The sequence below is a fragment of the Neopelma chrysocephalum genome, unplaced genomic scaffold, assembly GCF_003984885.1.
Source record: "Neopelma chrysocephalum unplaced genomic scaffold, ASM398488v2 Primary Assembly neopelma1_200, whole genome shotgun sequence".
In the NCBI taxonomy this organism is placed as follows: Eukaryota; Metazoa; Chordata; class Aves; order Passeriformes; family Pipridae; genus Neopelma; species Neopelma chrysocephalum.
In genome coordinates this window covers 748851-767613 of record NW_020897862.1, presented here as the reverse complement: position 1 = coordinate 767613, position 18763 = coordinate 748851, and the positions used below count along the sequence as shown (strand labels likewise).

Below are 18763 nucleotides of genomic sequence, written 5' to 3'. Positions count from 1 at the left end.
AAAGGGGGCTGCAAAAGCCTTTTGCCCACCCCCATGATTTGCCTCCCCAGGGTGAGATTTTGCACAGCTGCTGCTCGAAGGGGGAGAATCCTCTGCATTCATTTCTGTCCTCCCTTTCCTCTTTTATGGGAAAGAAAGCACCCTAAAGCCCCCCAAAATCAGGGTGTATCATCCCTGACCAGCCTTGTCTGCAGCCCTAGGCCAGATCTCTCTGCCCCCCTTGCTGTTGACCCCATTCCCATCTCAGCTCATCCCTGGGAACACCCCAAAGCCCCTCACTGCAGCCCCCCACCCCTGGGGGTCTGAAGGGGACCCTCCCTAAAGGCAGAGGGGAGTGATGCTGTAACAGAGGGATGTCCTTGGTGGGGTACAGTCCCTGTCCTGAGCAACTTACACTGAAATGCAGGAAAAACAACTTGTAGGTGAAAGGGGGAAACTGAGGCAGCAGGAGGGGCAAGATTTGGGCACTGTCCCGAAGCAGAGCTGGACACCCAGCCTGGGTCAGAGCACACAGAGGGGTAAAGCTCCTCCTTCTCCCCCTGGTCTCCAAGGGGGACCATCCATGTCATAGGACCAGGATCACCAGGCATCCATAACGAATCCCAAGAAGGATGTGCTTTAGGGGGAATACAAGGAACTCTACAAGCAAACGCCTACCCAAGAGCTTTTTCCCTATCTGACTTCAGCCCTGAAGCTCCAGAATTTATGGCTCTTCCCAGACAGATAAGTCAGCCAAGGAGAAGCCTGTGTTCCCAGCACCTGTAAATGTTTGTTTACCATGGCTTGTGGCTTCTAGGAAGAAAATAACACATGCCAGGAGAAAGCCTGGGATTCAAACCAAGAAATCTGGTGGCTGCAGGGTATTTATTTAGAAAATAAAGTAGGATCTGACATGGAGGATGAGGCAGGTGTGAGACCTTGGGAGAACAGACACAGAGTTGGTTTAGGGGTAACTGATATTTAGTGCTGCATCACCAAAGGCATCAATGTGATGTTCAAAAGTGCTGCCACGTCCCAAAACAGCTCACAGAGGCCTTCAGCTGGTGTTTATTCCCCCTCATCTTCTCCAGGTCAGCTGTGCCACCATGGATGAGGGCCACCCCCTCCCAGGGAGCAGCGGCTGAAGAATTAGGTGGGCACAATTGAGACAAAACTGGGGAGGAGGCAAGCTAAAAATAGAATTTGAGCTGACCAGAAGTGCCATCTCTAAGCTTGGGGCTTCCCCCTTTCCCTCAGACCCTTTCTGTCATGGCCCCTTTTGTCTGGGAGGAATCTTCATCCATATTCAATTTTGGAGTCAAGGAGTGATGCTGGGAGCAGCAGGAGGGAACTGGGAGCACTGGGGGGAGTCAAGGAGTGATGCTGGGAGCAGAGGGAGGGAATTGTGAGCTCTAGGAGAGAACTGGGAATACAGGGGAGAGTCAAGGAGTGATACTGGAAGCAGTGGGAGGGAACTGGGAATACTGAGAGGAGTCAAGGAATGATACTGGGAGGAGCAGGAGGAAACTGTGAGCAATGGGGGGGAGTCAAGGAGTGATACTGGGAGGGAACTGGGAGCACTGGGCGGAGTCACCTCTCCCCTGGGGCAGCCCCAGGTGTGAACAATGAGGGTGATAAGGGGGTGGGGCAGCCCCAGGTGTGGCCAGTGAGGATGAGGATTGCCCCTTGATTCTGGTGCCAGTTAAGGGTTTCAAATGGAAATGGCCTATGGAAGTTTCTTCTCAGGTGGATGTTGCATTCTCTACTCTCACAGACAGCCTTTCAGAATCTGCTGCCTCTAGAAAACAGTCCTAGAAAAAAAAATGACAGTTCTGGGCATCACATTTCCCATACAGCCTTAAACTGCACAACACACATTGATATTATGCTTTGTTTTTTCAGCTGCATGCACCCTTTACATTTTTCCTCCATAACCTTAATCAGAAAAAAACCGGGAGAAAACAGTTAATTGGCTTCACAGTCACTTCGAAGGGTATCAACACCATGTGCCCTGGGGCTATGAACTTTCCTTTCAAACTGTAGGTACTCTCACATTCTTTCACTCTTGCAGAGATCCTGTACCTAAACTGTGTCAAGTGTAGATATTGGTCACAAAAGGTGCCTGCTCAGCAAGCTGTTACTGTCTCCACATTTGACTTGCCTCCTTTGACAAAAAGGAACAGAAAGTCAGCTCTGGCCTTCACTTTGCTTTTGCAGCTTATAAACTGCACGACAGGCACGGGTCTGTGTGCTCAGCTCTGTGTCCCCTCACACACCTTCTGCCTCACAGTTACAAAACTAACACCGTTCAGCAGCTGGTCCCCTAGAAAAGGTTCTAGAAGAAAAAGCCAGTGCTGGGATTCACTCCTCTTTTGAAGCCCAGAAACTGCAGAGCCAACAAGGAGGCGATTCTCCTTCCTTCCCGCGTGTGTGCAGGATCACGTTCTTTCAGTCTCGAGGAGCCAGCATCCAAAACTCAACCCCTACACACTAACTAATGGTCCCAGCACAAAAAAAGCGCTCGGCTTTCACCGCTCATCAAACCACCGCACGATGGCGGTGTGGACTTGCAAAAGTCAATGTCCCAGGGCTAAACCGGCCAAGTTCAAAACCTCACTGCCCTCAAATAAACCGTGTCGGGACCGAAAGGTTTGGCTGACCTTCCACGTGCAAACTCTTATTTGCGCCGCGCTCGAGGGGCAACACAAGCTCCTTCCCAAGTATATGTACTCATAATTTTTTTTCCCCTCTCGCAGAATCCAGCTACGGAACTGAAAACATCCGGTAAAAACAGAGCTCGCAAAAGTGCCAGGCGAGAAAGCTGTTGCTGGCTCCACCTTCAGCTGCACCCGCTGAACTGCAGCACACACCCCGGTATCTGCTTCTTCGGCTCTCTGTGCCATCGTAATCCTTCAGTCTCACAGAGTCGGGATCCAAAACTGAACCCCACCAATAACTGCTCAGACACTAAATGGACCAGGACAAAAAGCTCAACAGCCTGGCTTTTACATTCCCACTCTATAGCACTGATAGCACTGTATACTAGGGAAAGCACTTCAACTCACCAGGGCACTCTCTAAAGTGCCCAACGTGGGAATCCAAAAGTGATTTCCTTGCCAAAGAGAGGAATGAAGACCCCATCTCAGCAGAAATGTGACCCCCCTCTCCAAAACAGAAAATATCCAGGGATTGTTCCTATACAGAAGTGCCAGGACACTGTAACTGGGCATTAACTCCCCAAGGCATCTGCACACCCACACTGGGGAGAGCTGCTTACCTTGCCCATAGCAAACAGACTGCCAAACATTGCAGAAGACCACCTGACAAACTGAGGGCGTTGGGAGGTTGCTCCCACACCAAAGGTGCCAGACAGAAAAACTGTTGCTGTCCCTTTCATTCCCTGGGCACCCAATTCTTTGCAGCACAAGCCCCAGGACTACGTGTTTTTATGAAGAGCTCTGTGATCCCTTTGCAGAGGGTTAACTCCAAAATTCAGATGCCCACTCGATTGCTCCTCCACAAAATGTCCCAGGACAGAAAGCTGCTCCTGGCTGCTGCAGCCTCTGATCTGCACCTGAAGCACTGGGATTACCTGCCTTCATCCCCATGTAAAAGCACTGGGACACACTTTCAGGAGTCCAGACCCAAAAGTCGGATACCATCTCCAGTATTGCCAACATCCAAGAATTGATCCTACACAAAGGGGGCTGGCCAGAACTGTCTTGCTGCTGTTTAGCTCCCCATGGTACCACAAACAGTGGGACTACATCCTTTACTTCCCAAGGAAAGACACTCTGATTCACTTCCTGAACCCCACCCGAGAAATTTGGAGCCAATCCTCAAAAACTGTATACACTTTGGATTTTCTACACCAGAGGGACCAGAACAGAAAGCTGGGGCTGGTCTTTATGTCCCCTGGGTAGCCTGTCCTCTGCACCTGAAACACTGGGCCTAGCTGTTTTCCTTCCTTCCTACACCTCCCTTGCATTACCTTTCATATCACCTTTACTTAACTGCCCCTTTCTTGCCTGGCCTTTCCTTGCTTTACCTGCCCTTGTTTGACTTCCATTGCCTTGCCTACCCCTCCCCTGCCTTGCCTTGCCTTGCCTAACTCTTCCTGGCCGTCCTTTGCCTTGCCTTGCCTCTCTCTGCCCACCTCTCCCTTCCTTGCATTGCCTTCCATACCCATCCTCTGCCTTGACTTGCCTACCCCTCCCTATTCTTGCCTGGCCTATTTTCCAGGTGTTACTGTTAAGCAGGGAAAGTGTGGGGGGTGCGCTCTTGGCTTGGCCAGAATAAATATTAATGTCCAAAAAAGTCATGAGAATGGCTATGGGGTTTGGACATAGGGTTCAGGGGAACAGGGAGGGGTTTTCTGGGGCTGGAAATGGCGGGGGGGGGAGCTAGGCTGTGTTTTAAGGGAACAGAGATGGATTTCAGGAGGGCTGGGGATGGTTTATGTTGGGCTGGAGACAGAACTTGGGAGGGGGGGATGGATATTGTGGGGTTCGGATGGGTTTTGGGAGACTAGGGAGAGGTTTTGGGGGGCTTGGATGGGCTTGGGGGACAAGGGATTGGGTTTGGAGGACTGGAAAATGGGTTTTGGGGGGCTGCATATGGGTCATGGGGGACTTGGATGGGTTTCAGAGGACCAGGGAAAGGGTTTAGGAGGCTGGAAATGGGTTTTCAGGGGGCTGGGATGGGTTGGGGGGGGTTTGGATCCATTTTGGGGGGACCAGGGTTTGGTTTTGGGTTTGTGGATGGATTTTGGGAAGGCAGGGCTGGATTCGGGGTGTCCAGCGCTGGGTTTCAGGGGGCTCCTCCGCGCAGGCTGGTTCTGCTGTGACATCATCGACAGAAGGTGCAGCCATGGAGGTGGAACCCACAGTGTTCTGGGACCGGGTTGGGACAGTTGGGACAGTTGGGTGTCCCCAGTCCCTGCTGGGCACTGAACGGTAGGATCCTGAGCCCCTGGCGAGGAGCTGACCCACCATGGTGACACTGGTGGTAGGTGCCGAGTGCTACGACCTGGTGGCCACGGTCGGGAAGGGGACCTTTGGGCAGGTGACCCAGGGCCAGCGCAGGAGCACCGGGGAGATGGTGGCCATCAAGATCCTGAGGAACCACGATTACAATGGCCAAACGGTGAGGAACGAGCTGAGGCTGCTCCAGGCCTTGCGGGAGGGGGACGCGGAAGAGTCGCACGTCGTCCGTTTCCTCGAGTCCTTCAGCGACACGGTCTGGACCTACCTGGTCTTCGAGCTGCTGCAGCAGAACCTCTTTGATTTCCAAAAGCAGAACAACTTCTCGCCGCTGCCCGTCCGGCACATCCGTACCATCACGGCACAGGTGCTGGCGGCGCTGGTCAAGCTGAAGGAGCTCTCCATCATCCACGCTGACCTCAAGCCGGAGAACATCATGCTGGTGGACCACTCGCGCTACCCGTTCCGCATCAAGCTCATTGACTTCGGCTCGGCCATCCTCCTCCCCGAGGTCTACCGTGTCCAGAAGCCCTACATCCAAACCCGCTTCTACCGGGCACCGGAGATCTTGCTGGGGTTGCCCTTCTGCGAGAAGGTGGATGTCTGGTCTTTGGGCTGCGTGATGGCCGAGCTTCACTTGGGTTGGCCGCTCTACCCCGGCAACAACGAGTACGACCAAGTGCGCTACATCTGCTCCACCTTGGGACTGCCCCGGGCCGAGCTGCTCTGCGCTGCCCAGAAGACACAGTCCTTCTTCCGACAGGTCCCATGTTCCATCGGTACCTGGCAGCTCAAACCACCGGGGAAGGTGATGGCAAAGCCAATGGAGAGGAGGGTGCATGTCTTTTCCTCGCTGGATCAGTTAGCGGCAGTGAACCTCTGCCTGGTGTCTGATCCCGACCAGGAGGAGCTGGCCAAGCGCTGTGACCTGTATGCGATGGTGGAGCTGGTCAAGAGGATGCTCACCTGGGACTCGCGCGAGCGGATCTCACCCAGCGCTGCCCTCCACCATCCCTTCATCTCCATGCAGGAGGTGAAGTCCCGCTTTGAGGCCACCCACTACTACCAGCTCAGCCAGGAGGACCTGAGGGCATCCCGTAAGGATTCTAGCAGAGTCGAGATCTTCCCTGGCACGGAGAAAGGTGCCTTCATCCCCACTGGCCAGGGTGGCTTCCAGAAGGCCATTGCCCAGACGGCTGGGGACACCAGCAGCAAGAACCAGCACGACATCTGCCAAGCCCCCATCCCCACGCACTGCAGCAGCCAGTGCCACCAGCATCACTGGTATCCCAAGACGGAGCCCACCAGCGGTCACTTGACTGTGCTGGGGTGTCCCAGCAGCATGGGGTGGCACGGCCACTGCAACGGCCCAGCCGTCGGTGGCATCGCGGAGCGGAACCTGCGTGAAAGACGGTACAGCTCATCCCGTGCCAAGGTACAGGCACAGGGAGGGGGCTCCTGGGCACAGGCACTCTGGGACAATGGGTGCTTGGGATCCCTTGGGTGCTTGGGGTGCCTGGTGCCCCACGTCCCCTGGTGCCGCACCTCACGGGTGTTCGGGGTCCCCGGTGCCCAAGGTCCCCACAGAGGAGAAGGTAACGCTCACCCCCTCCCCATGCTTTGCCCCCCCTGCAGAGAGCTCTGGTGATGCAGCGTGACCCCTGGAAGCCTTCAGGGATGTGGAGAACAGGCTCCGGGATGACGACAGAGTGTCCGGCACGCTTCTCCTGCCACAGAGCTGGGGACATCCCCAGCACCACTGAGCCCCCAAGGCAACCCTGGCACACACCCCAGCAGCCCAGAGCTTGCAGAAGATCTTCCTCGTCCTCATCCCCATGCACCCCGGCCACCAAAACCCAGCGCCTTGCTGGTGGAGACCACGGCCAGGGCTGCACCAGGACACCCTGTGCCAGATGCTCCCGGCTCTGTTTCTCCCGTTGATCCCCCAATAAATGGTTAAATGGTTTTGCCAAAACCCGAGCATTTCAGCTGATTCTTTGCAGGGGAGGTTTGGCAGGGCCCAGAAGTGACCCCAGGATTCCAGGCACCTCAACAGTGCCCAGCACAGGGGGGATGGTCACTGTCCTCGTCCCACTGGCCACTCTGTGGCTGGTAGAAGCCAGGTGCCATTGGCCTCCTTACCCATCTGGGCACACCTGAGCTCATGTTCAGCCGGCGTGTGCCCAACAAGTGGGCAGGCAGAGGAGCGGGCAGGGCTCCCCAGCTGGACCAGCACCAGGGGCTGGGGACAGAGCACGGTCCTGGGGGTCAGTGCTCTGCTCTGGAGACCCCAAACCGCCCCTATGGGATGGGGACCGGACACCCCCGGACACTCCAGACACCCTGGACACCACCCGGACACCGCCCGGACACCCCGAACATTCCGGGACACCCCGGACATTCCCGATACCCCAGACATCCTGAACATCCCGGACACCCTGGACACTCTGGACATCCCGAACATCCTGGACACCCCGGACATCCCGGGACACCCTGGAAACGGGCCGGACACCGTCTAGACATCCCGGACAGCCCTGGACACTGCTCGGACATCCCGGGACACCCTGGACACCGCCCGGACACCGTCCAGACACCCCGGACAGCCCTGGACACCCCGGACACTGCCCGGAGATCCCGGACATCCTGGACATCCCGGACATTCCGGACACCCCGGACACCCTGGACACGGCCCAGACACCGTCCAGACACCCTGGACAGCCCTGGACACCCCAGACACTGTCCGGGCATCCCGGACACCCTGGACATCCCGGACACCCCGGATACGGCCAGGGCCCGTCCCGCCCCCCGCCTGTCGATTCCGCTTCCCCCGCTTCTTCCCCTTCCTGCGGAGGCGGCCGCGATGTCGGCGCTGGCGGCGAACCCCAACAACCCGGTGGTTTTCTTCGATGTCACCATCGGCGGGCAGGTCGGGGGGGACCGCGGGGGCAGACGGGGGTGTCGGGGGGCGGGTGTGTGCGAGGGGGCCCCGAGGGCTCACCCGGCCCCTGTGTTCCCCCAGGAGGTCGGCCGCATGAAGATCGAGCTGTTCGCCGACGTTGTGCCCAAAACGGCGGAGAACTTCAGGTGAGGAGCAGCTGCCCGTTCCTGCGGCGCGGCCCGGGCCGGGGCTGCGAAGGCTTTTCGGTGCAGGAATGTTTTTTTTTGGTGGCAGAGTGATTTACCTGCCCTCCCTCCCCGACCTGGTGCACCTGCTTTGCGTCTCTCTCTTTATCAGAGATGCTGTGCGGTGTCTTGGTCCCCCAGGGGAGCCCATCTGGCTGCAAGGGGAAGGACTCCAGTCCCCCCTTCCTCTGTGGAGCCTCTGATGTGCCAGGTGCACGTAGAACAGGCAGTGCCTTGTGCCATGGAGGTCTCCTGGCCACCCAGTTCTCCTGCAGTCAACTAAGGGATGCACCGTTTGGAATCCCATTTCCATCAGAGAGATGGACGTACCCTGTTCTCTGTCAAGCACGGTGCCTACCCCACGTTCACCATTTCTTACAACCTTGGTGTTAAACCTCTGACCTCCTCACCAGAGAGGGCACAGAATATGTTTTGAAAAGGCAGTGGAGAGGAGCAGCCAGTTCCTGTTTTACTGGGGACATCCCTGATGCAGTGAGGAAAGTCCTATCTGCCAGTCGGTGCAGCCCTCAGTGCCCTCGGAGTTCACACGTGCCTCACACTCTGCTCTCTTTTTTGTTTTCCAGGCAGTTTTGTACAGGTGAATTCAGGTGAGTGGGTTCTGGTGTCCTTTTAAGTGGCCCACTGGAGAAACAGGGCTGGGTGAGGTAGAAGAGGGGCTCTCCTGGAAGTTTTGCATGTTGTACCAGTACAAAACGAAAGAGTTACAGAAATCTGCTCCGAGGAAATTGTGAGGGGCTCTGTGAGTCACGGAGGTGGCAGGTTTTCCCTTTTCGTGCCCAGGTGGCTCTAAAAAGCCCTATCTGCAAAACCCACTGCACATTGCAGTGGGATCCTGTGAAGATGATGGTGTGGGTGTTGCAGGGTACCAAGTCATTTCTTGTGCAGAGCCCATTTGAGGCTTCCTTTTGCCTCCAACAGCAGCAGCTGAGAGGCTGCAGCTCTTGATTGTATTTCAAGGCAGCTGCCAATGTATAGGGCAACCTTTGGGACTCCGAATTCTTGTGGGGGTTTTGTGTTGGGATATCCAGTAAGTTGAAAGGATTTTCCTTTTTACTTCCTTACAGGAAAGATGGTGTCCCTATAGGTTATAAAGGAAGCACTTTCCACAGGTAATTCATCTACTTTTTAGGCACTGAATAGCATTCTGAGCCAGATGGGGTTTTGGGACCTGCCTCGAGGCATTAGTGGGTCATGGCTAGTGTCCTCCTCCTGTGGCTTTGGGGGATCTGGGGGTGTGTCAGGTGTGTATGCTGGGGTCACTGGGAGGAGTCCCCTGTTCCTGGTGTGCTATGCCAGAGATCATTGTCTGGCATCTGTCACCTAATCACTGTCCCTGGTCTAACAGCAGTGGGTCCCAAATGACCACTGATTTGTTGCAGATTTCAGGCTGCAGCACTCACAGGCTGTTAACTTCTGTTGCACAGCGAGGCAGAACTCCTTTTTTCCTTACACTGAGCTTTCTGAGGCCTTTGTCTGCCAAGAACTAAGTGCTGTTTTACTTCTTTAGGGTAATAAAGGATTTCATGATCCAAGGAGGTGACTTCGTAAATGTATGTACTCCTGCATCCCTTTTGTCCTTTTCCTACATTGTATAACATGCAGCTGTTTCCGAGGGTCCATGCTGATTTATGGGATCTCTTCCTTTTTTGAGGTGTGCAGCAGTAACTGGAGGTGTCCTCACAGCATTGCTGCCATCTTACTGCAGCAGACAATAATGTACTTGAAAAGAAATCTGAAACTTTGGGTGAACATACTTTCTTTTCCCCAAAATATTTCCTCTCTGCAATAGCCTGGCAATAGTGCTGGAGGCTTTTAAACAGTTTTCCTTCCCTCTTCTGTTGTCCTCTCCCAAACAACAAAGCCTTGGATTTTTATTAGCTTTGTAGAAAGACCCTAAGTACAGAACCAAGTGCCTAGTACAAGAGGTCTTTTAAATCAAAACTAACTTTTTGTTGCTGAATTGTCTCGAAATAGAAAAGGGTCTGTGCCCGCAGTGGTGGTTGTGTCTGGCTTGGGTATAAGCAGAGTACATGGGGAAGGCTAAAGGGCCACAGGATCTCTTCGCTGTCCTGGGACCCAGTAAAATTACTTCATTTCTGGAAGTGTTTCAAAATATGAGGGGACTGATAAAGACTTTTTTAATATAAAACTTGGTTGTATGAAAGTCACTGAGAGAACTGACCACACAGTGGGTGGCTCAGCCACACCAGACTCTGAGGTAGTTGCTAATTGTGACACTGCTCAGATGTCCCAGTGGGCTTTATTACTTCCCCTGCAGCTCAACAAGCTTTACAGACTGGTCCAATATTTGGTATTTATACAGTATATTTATTACAAAGCCATTTGGGGAGCGAGCACAGTCACACTGACCCCTGAGTCATGGTGTAAGCTCCTATGTCAGAGCCAACAGTTTAAGTAAGCCACAAAGAACGGGAGGAAAAGAAGCAAGAGCTGGGCAGGCAGAGCAAAAGATGTGGTGCTGCATGTGGTGTATTACTGGCATTTTTTGTTAACTATTAAGTTTGGCCTAATAAAGATCAGGTGTGTTAAGCAAAAAGGCAAGGAAGGGAGAGGGGTTGCAGCAAGGCAGAAGAAATGGGGCCAAAGCGACACAGAAAGAGAAAATCAACAGAGAAATGGAATTAACTGTCAGAATAGTAAATTTAAGTGCTCATGCCAGAGATACCTGATTGCACTGCTTCTACAGCTTTCCCTGGAGCACTCCTCACTGCAGCATTTTTAAGGCCATTCTATGGAAGGGTCCCTGCTCAGTCCTTTTGGCATCATACAGGAGTGTTCTGAACTTGTGGTCTGTCAGAACTTACAACCTGCAGCAGTCACAGCCCACGCTGCTTTCATCTATAAGTGTCTTGAGATCTGAGTGCTTGGGCCTACAGTTAAGTACAAGATGTTTGGACTTGGTGGAAAGTACAGCAAAAACTAGAAAATCTATGTTTTAGAAACTGCAGAACAGGGAGATTGCTTCCCTTTTTCCAGTAAAGTCACAGAAAATAAGGTGAAATACGTAAACCCACCTTGAGCTGACATTTTCCATGCAACCACTTCTGCTTTCCTTGACATACCAGCCTATACTTCTGTGTCCCCTCCCTTTTCCCTGTCAAGTCCAAGTGGGTCTGTACCAAGCAATCTGTAGCCTCCACCTCACTCTGGGAGGCTTGCATTTAACACTTACCACCCCCATGGGTTTTTGCCAACATATGGATGGTGAACAATGAACTGTGTAGTTAGAAACCAGTTGCTGTTCCTGTTCAGAAATGAGACACTGACTGTGTTCACTGCTGGTGTATATAAATGGCAGTACAGCATCCACCTTGGGCTGAGTTTGACCCCTTCCTCTTGCTTGGGGTTTTTAAATTTAATTTTTAAATTGAATTGTTCTGCAGCAGTTGCTACAGAACAAACACTGTGGCTGACTGGGCACTTCTCTCGTGCAGGGAGATGGCACTGGAGTAGCCAGTATATACAGGGGTCCTTTTGCAGATGAAAACTTCAAGCTGAAGCACTCTGCTCCTGGCCTGCTCTCTATGGTGAGTGTGAAATAATGACATTACAGACTAAAAAGCTTTTGGTACTTTCTCTGTGCCTTTTTCCTTAAGTGTATATGTTATTTGCTGAACAGCAGAAATCTCCACCATTGGGTGCAAGGTCTGGAAGACCTGCTTTGTAACTACTAGTCAGAAGGCTACTCATGGGTTAATATCTTGAGTAACTCGGTAATCCTGATCCTGCATCATCCTTTCTTTGTTGCCTGTTGGAGCTCTGGGACAGGCTTGGCTTGATCAGCTTTCAGAAGAGCTTGATTCTTACAGTTTTCTTACAGTGGTGAGTGGTGGTGTTTTCTTCTTCCCTAACACTGTTACCAAACACTGACCTCGGCAAGGATGAACCAGAGATATCTGGGAGTTCCAAAGCCACAACAGTGTTACTATGGTATCTTTCATAACAGACCTTCCTGTTCAACAGGGTAAAGAAACTGCAGCCATTGCATGTTTTCTGGTAGGAACAATACCCTGACTTTTGGAAGAGGAAGCAAATGGAGCCAGTCCCTCAGTGTTCTATCCACAACTGCTTCTTCTCCAGCTCTTTCAGCTGCTGTGACCTTAAAAACGCTTTGGGCATTCATCACTTGGGTTAGTTATTCACCCAGTTCAAAACATGGCCCAAAAAGTGGTGTCATGGCACAGCTAAGCAGCCAGTGTGCTGTGGTGTGGGAGAAGGAATCCACTCCAGTATTGTCAGCTTTGTGTTAAAGTGGCCTGGCTCTGAAATCGTTTTGCTGGGTCAAACCATGGATGCCAGGAGCCATGGATCCCAGCTGGATTCTTCTGAAGCTGGCTAGCAATAATTAAAAAGCCGAAGCGAGCCTGTCCTCTGCAGTCCTGCAGCTGCAAAACTTGCCCAGTTCACTTGTCAGCACAGAAATATGCTTTAGTAGCTCCTGATTGTCAGTATTGCAAATGGACTTCAGTGTTGCAGAGATGTTTCTTTAACAGAGTGCAAGTGCTCTGGGTGTTGCACTCAGGTGTAAACTAAATTTCACATCTGCATTCCACTTTTCCTGGGAGCCCTGTGCCAACATGATACTTACCTTTCTCATCCTGATCATTGGAACAGACACCTTTTATTTTTATTTTTATTCTGAGGAAACCTCCCAAATAGCAGAAATCAGCTGCTTTTTTTTTTTCCCCCCTGGTTCCTGGCTTTCAGTTTTCCTCAGGACAATACTGCAGCCAATAAGCACTTGTCATCAAAAAGTCCAGCCTTTTTTCAGGAGTGTGCTCTAGAGCCTGGACTTCAGCACAGTCTTGTCCTGAATATACTGTTGTAGAAATATAATAAAAAGTTGCTGACGTGGCTCTTGCACGCACTGGCGTGACCAGATGTGTGTCTTGCTTCCTTTGGTTTGTGTAGCAGAAAGCTAAAAATAAGCTGGTCTAGAGCAACAGCTCTTCCTTATGTGAGATGTGTCTGCCTTCAGTTTTGACCAACCTGAAATTGTAGGTTTGTCGTGTTTTGCCATTCTCAACCCCAGGCAAACAGTGGCCCAAGTACCAACGGCTGCCAGTTCTTCATCACGTGTTCCAAGTGTGACTGGCTGGATGGGAAGCATGTTGTGTTTGGTGAGTACCTGCAGTGGAGTCCTGGAGTTCCAGCTCACGGGCATCCCCGTGGGGCAGCTGTTAAAATAAACTATACAGAGAATCATGGAATCTCCTCAGCTGGGAGGGACCCACAAAGATCATTGTGTCCCACTTGTGGGCCTGCACAGAACACCTCAACCATTTCACTCTGTGCCTGAGAGCGTTGTCCAAACACTCCTTGAGCTCTGGCAGCCCTGGGGAGCCTGTTCAGTACCCAACCACCCTCTGAGTATGGACTGCTCGTTCTTCCCTTCTTGCTTGTGCTAGTGCTTGCTTGTGCAGCCTGATACTGTGATGGATCATTGTTGAAATGAATCATTTTTTTCCCAAATTAGCTTTAATCCAGATCAGTTCCGTGACTGTGTTGCTACACAAATCCTTGTGCCAGTGCAGGCAGCACAGATCAGTCAAGGGATCCCTTTCTTTTCCACTGTCAGAGAGGACTGAGCTTTCAGCAGAGTTTTTGGGCAGTAATTCTGTGAAACCACATCTGCTAACTTGCATTTACTGCTGCTTGAGGTGTAGGAATTCCAGGCCAGCCTTAAGCTGATGTCCTACTTACTGCTCCCCCTAATTCTTAAGTACCACTGGTATTGGTCATTGCCAGGTTTGCATCATTACAAGGGTTGTGTTGCTAGAGAGGCAGTTTGTGCTGGATGGCAGCACAGCTGGTGGCAGTAGGTCTCAAACCCCAGATTTCTACACAGACCACCCCTGCCATGGGAAAAGGCACCTAATCTGTGCTGAATGTGGAAAATGTTTGAACAGGGGTTGTTTCCTTTATCAGTTTAGAGATCAGCAACAGACTCTGAAGTGCCCAATAGCTACACACTGCACAAGGCTTTTCAGGAAGGACAAAAATGCACGTACCTGTGATGGGGGGGGTGAGAGCCAAGGTAAAAAATGTCCATGCTGAAGTGGATAAATTTTCTCATTCTAGGTAAAATTGTCGATGGGCTGTTGGTCATGAGAAAAATTGAAGTAAGTTTGAACTTGCCTGTTTCCCCGTGAATGTCCACATTGGAAAGTGATGTACAGGATTAACAAGAGTTGTCCTGTTCTCTCCCGCTGTCTGTTTACAGGATACCAGGGAATACCAGTGTTGATAACTGGTATTATGAGTTGTCATCATTGTAACGTAGCAGGAAATCTGGTGGAGCACAGGCTGCATGGGCTGGCTTTGGGAATGCTGGTGTCTCGTGGCTCCGATGGCCTTTGAGCGGAAATTGCGTTCTTGGGGCTTTATTTGCTTTGCATTTGCTCAGGAAGCTGAATTAAAAAGTTGTTCCATCAGCAGCTCAGACAAGAGTGTGAAACATCTCACTTCTGTGCCATTGCCTGGGATTATTCAGTGGGTGCAAAATCATCAGTTCTGCTGATCCGTGATCAGCATGTTTAATAAGAAAAATTAAACTAATCTCCTGATGGGCTTCCAGGAGCTGAAGATAAACTGGGTCGGGGTGGTGATTGCTGCCAATGTCGTGTGTGGTGTCACGGCAGGATAATGAGTGGATTTAACCAACAGCAGTGAGTTCTTTGAGACACTGACTCCATGGCACACACGTGGGATAATGTGCGTGAGAGCCTCTAATCCAAAAAGTGGGGCAAGCACAGAGCTGTTGGGTATTGGAAGGAGCTGTACAGTTTGGAATAGCCTGTGTGCTGCTGGCCCTTTTGGCCAGAAGCACTGCTGGAGGGTTGTGGTGAGCCTGCTTTGGGCATCATTGTAGTGAGAGCAAAATAAAGGAAATTTGAGACTCAAGGAAGAGCAGCTGAGTCCAGCATATTGAGGGGTTCAGAATGAGGGTGGCTATGTCACTGTCCCTTCCCTTTCTGTATGAATACAAGTTTGTTTTGCTTGTGGCAGCTGTTTTTAGTAACTGTGAAAGATTTAAGCCAGAGCAGCCTCAAGTGACATGATGCCTGCTGCATTTCATGGGGGGCTCTCCAGTTTTTGCTCTGTTCCTTCCCTCCCATTCAGAGGACCAGCCTCTGGTCTGTGTCCCAAACCTCTGCACACAGAGAGAATTCACCAGCTTATGGCTGGGCCTGTTGCCAAAATACATAACGGTGCTTCTTTGTTCCTCAGAATTCCCTGTTTCCCGTGTTACACAAACATCTCTTAGCCAGTCTTCCAGGACATGTCACTGGCTGGGTTTGCTGTACTTTTGTAAAGGTTTAATGTTCTGTATTTGTTTGTCCCCAGAACGTGCCCACGGGTCCCAATAACAAACCCAAGCTGCCGGTTGTGATCTCTCAGTGCGGGGAGATGTGAAGAGCAATGCAAGAGCAATGTGGTGAGTCTCAGTCTTCCCAGGGACAGTGCCACGAACCCTGGGCTGCTCTGCTCCTTTACAAACACCAGGGGCACCACAGCAGAGAGAAGATTTTGCAGCTCCAGTTGGGGGGAAGGTGGGGCTGTGGGAGCTCTTCCTTGGATGGAGTTAGACTGCCTGGAGACCTCAGCTTTAGAACGTGAATGAAAGGCAACTGCAGCAGGAATCCAGCTGGCATTAGCTGGGCTGGCATTACCCAGGCAGTCTAGGGGGGGAGGCCTCACTTTGACCTGCAGGTTGGAGAACTCTCCAACTACTGCAAGAAGCAGAGCATCCATGGGTGGGGCAGGCAGGGATCAGTAAAAGGAGAGGAGAAAGGGAGGACTTGCCTCCATTGCTCAGTGCAGCTGTAGGACCCCTGCCACTGAAGGACCAAGGAATTATCATCTTACACAGTCTTACCTTAACTTGACAAAAATACCACTGTCCTCATCTGAAGGGAGACATTTCCACTATTTACTATTATTCAGGCTTCTTTTTGGTTAAACCAATAGGCTCAGGCTAACATACAGAATTCTGTTTCCATTTGTCTGCTCACTTTACTGTAAAAACCACAAGTATTTAATCAAATCTCTCCAGATTTCAGTGTGCCAGGCTGCAGCTTGTCAAAAATCTGTATTAGCCTTATTGTTGCTCACTTTTTCCAAATTTCAGCAGGCAGGCAGGCTCTGACAAAATCAAATCCCCACAATTTTTGATCCTCCATTAAATGATTTCCAAAGACAGCTGGAATTGCCCACGAAGACACATCCCAGCTTGCATAAATAAAGTCTTAGAGATCTGAAGCACTTCAGAATCTTGGGAGCTCCTGCTATTTGATGAAGTGACAACAGGGAATGTCATCATTCTTCCATTCCCCTGGTACTTCTGGTGGCATTTACAGGCTTTTGAAGATAAGGACAGCCTTGCTAAGGGGCTTTCTTGCAGATGGGCAGAGCTGTGCTGATGGGTTGGGTCCCCTTTAGGATTGTCCTCAGGCCCAGACTTGTTGATCATTTGAGTTTGGAGTACAGGATCTCTGGCCAAGGTCCAGCTTGAGCCTGGAAGCTTTTCATTCCTAGGTACAAGGCTGGTGCCACCTTGTGCATTTCCCAGCCAGGTCTTAGGAGCAGCCTTGCTGCACCCTGATGTCTGAGCTGCCTGGGGACAGGAATGGCTTTTGCCACATCAGCTACTTGTCAAGATCCCTGAAAATCAGCTGGGGGAGAAACAGGTTTTAAGGGTTTTAAGTTCAGAGGTAGATGCAGTTGCCCGGCAGGCAGACCAGGAGGACTCCTGAGTTCTCTGGCTGATGAAAGCTGGTGTGTGCAGCAACTGGCTCTCACTTAAAATCACCGTGTGGCCCCTGGTGTCACTGCACAGGCTTGCTGTCCTAGGATGGGCTGGGAATGGCTGTCCAGCATTTTGGACCTGTTTTCTTCTTCCTTTCAGTGTTCCTTCACCAGTGGTTAGACCTGTGCTGGCTCTGTGCAATTCCAACTCCAGCTGGCTCCCACACTGCCCACAGGCCAGCCCCACGCTCTTGATGTTCTCCTGAAATGATTTGATAATGGGAATCGTATATTTTTATTTTGTTCTTTTACATTTTGAAATGTAAATAAAGAATTCTTTTTTTTAAACATGTATGCAGTGCACATCAGTTAACATGTGTGGGAATGAATTCTTCTCCAGGTGAGAAGGGCTGTAGCCTCTTCAGCAGCATGCATTATCCCTGGCTTGCTCAGTTGGGAACATTTACTGCGTTATTGAGGGAGAGAAGGGGTGAAAGGAGCTTGACAGAGCTGTGCTGCACCAGGTAACTAAGGCTGCCTGGCTTGCAGAGAGGTTCATGGCATCTTGGGAATCTCCAGAACCTTTTTGTGTGCAGCTTTACTGAGGCACATGGAATTGGTGTGGCACAGATTCCATTAGTGTGAGTGAGTGCTGGGCTCTGAGGTCAGTTCTGATGTAAACAAGTGTTTGTCAGCCATCCCCAGGACGTGGTGGCACTAGGCCATCGGGCTGTTCCACACCACAGAGTGTTGGAGGAGTTCACCCAGGTGCTACAAGGGTGTTAGAGCAGAGCTGTAGGCTGGGAAACACAGGATGGTGATGCTGTGGGAGTGAAATTGGGGCTGCTTGTCCTGTGTGGTGCAGAGAGCCTTAGGCTGTGGGTTGGTGGAAAAACTGCCTTTTTTCACCCAGAATGGGGCTGGCAGCTTGCCCACCTGCAGCACTGGGCTCCAATAGGAGCTTCTCATCCAGCTGTTTAAGGGTAAAGGAGTTTGGGGAGAGTCTGTTCTGTCACAGGCAGGTGCTTCATCCCATTCTGAGAGCTCCCATCCCTCCCTGGGCAGCAGGTGTGGGGTGCACTCTGTGCCTGAGCTGGTGATGTGCCAGAGGAAGGTCCCGCAGGCTTGGCTGTGCTCTTTTCTCTCCTGGCCCTTTGAAGTCCTGGCAGCAGGCTCTGGCTCTCAGGACTCCCCTGTCCTCGTTCCTGGGATTGTACAGCTGCTGAGGACACACTTCTCTGCAGCCCGAGGCACCTCACCTTGTACCTGCAGAACATCAAGCGATAAAAGAAGCACAAACACACCAGCCCTTTCCCCCCCAGCCCCACAAATGCTTTGCAGAGGGCTCTCTCCTGTGAGAGGAGGGTTGGAGGTTCCCAACAGGCTGGCACAGGTGCCTCAGGGAACTCTGCCTGTCAGTGCAGTGCTGAAGTTGGCACTTCTGGTTGCTGGTGCCCAAATTCACCACTTTTTCACCAGGGAAACCAGTTTATTTCTGGGTCCAGGCTCAGCAGCAGCACTTTTTCAGCCTGTAGTATTTATATCACTGACATCAGCTGGTCTCACTCCCTGCATACAGGGGTCACAGAGCTTCCCCAGATTAATTAACAGCAGCAAATCCATTACCACATCTTTGAATGTTGTTCCAATGGCTAATTATATCCCATTACATTTCTCTTCAACATAAAATGTGCAGGGTTTCAGTTTTCCTGCTTATGTGTCTTGTTCCTTACCTGCTGGCTGAAAGTTTTCTCAGAAACCACATTTTTGGGTTGAATTCCCCCATGATGAGGTTATATGTAGCAAGGCCTGGAATCTCCTGCCATAGAGCAGATGATGGAGCTCCTCTCAGCTCCAGCATCTGCCTCCAGCTGTGGATGCTGCAGCAG

The 18763-nt window shown here is 51.5% G+C and overlaps 2 protein-coding genes across 4 annotated transcripts; both read left to right on the top strand.

The window, feature by feature from the left end:
• Positions 1-4846: 4846 nt before the first annotated feature.
• On the top strand, positions 4847-17017 carry HIPK4 (homeodomain interacting protein kinase 4). 3 transcript variants are annotated; one of them, XM_027702884.1, is made up of 3 exons: positions 4847-6162; positions 15389-15395; positions 16732-17017. In XM_027702884.1, the coding sequence occupies exons 1-3, from the start codon at positions 4972-4974 to the stop codon at positions 16821-16823; spliced, it is 1290 nt and encodes a 429-aa protein (XP_027558685.1). In that variant the 5' UTR covers positions 4847-4971; the 3' UTR covers positions 16824-17017. The 3 variants fall into 3 exon arrangements, with proteins under 3 accessions (XP_027558685.1, XP_027558683.1, XP_027558684.1); XM_027702882.1 differs by lacking the exons at positions 15389-15395; positions 16732-17017 and adding an exon at positions 6597-6913 and having other exon boundaries at positions 4847-6396; XM_027702883.1 differs by lacking the exons at positions 15389-15395; positions 16732-17017 and adding an exon at positions 6597-6729 and having other exon boundaries at positions 4847-6374.
• On the top strand, positions 7779-17222 carry PPIH (peptidylprolyl isomerase H). The gene is made up of 10 exons (XM_027702915.1): positions 7779-7887; positions 7981-8045; positions 8669-8692; positions 9170-9214; positions 9613-9655; positions 11561-11653; positions 13159-13246; positions 14208-14248; positions 15474-15564; positions 17035-17222. The coding sequence occupies exons 1-9, from the start codon at positions 7822-7824 to the stop codon at positions 15540-15542; spliced, it is 534 nt and encodes a 177-aa protein (XP_027558716.1). The 5' UTR covers positions 7779-7821; the 3' UTR covers positions 15543-15564; positions 17035-17222.
• The last annotated feature ends 1541 nt before the right edge of the window (positions 17223-18763 follow it).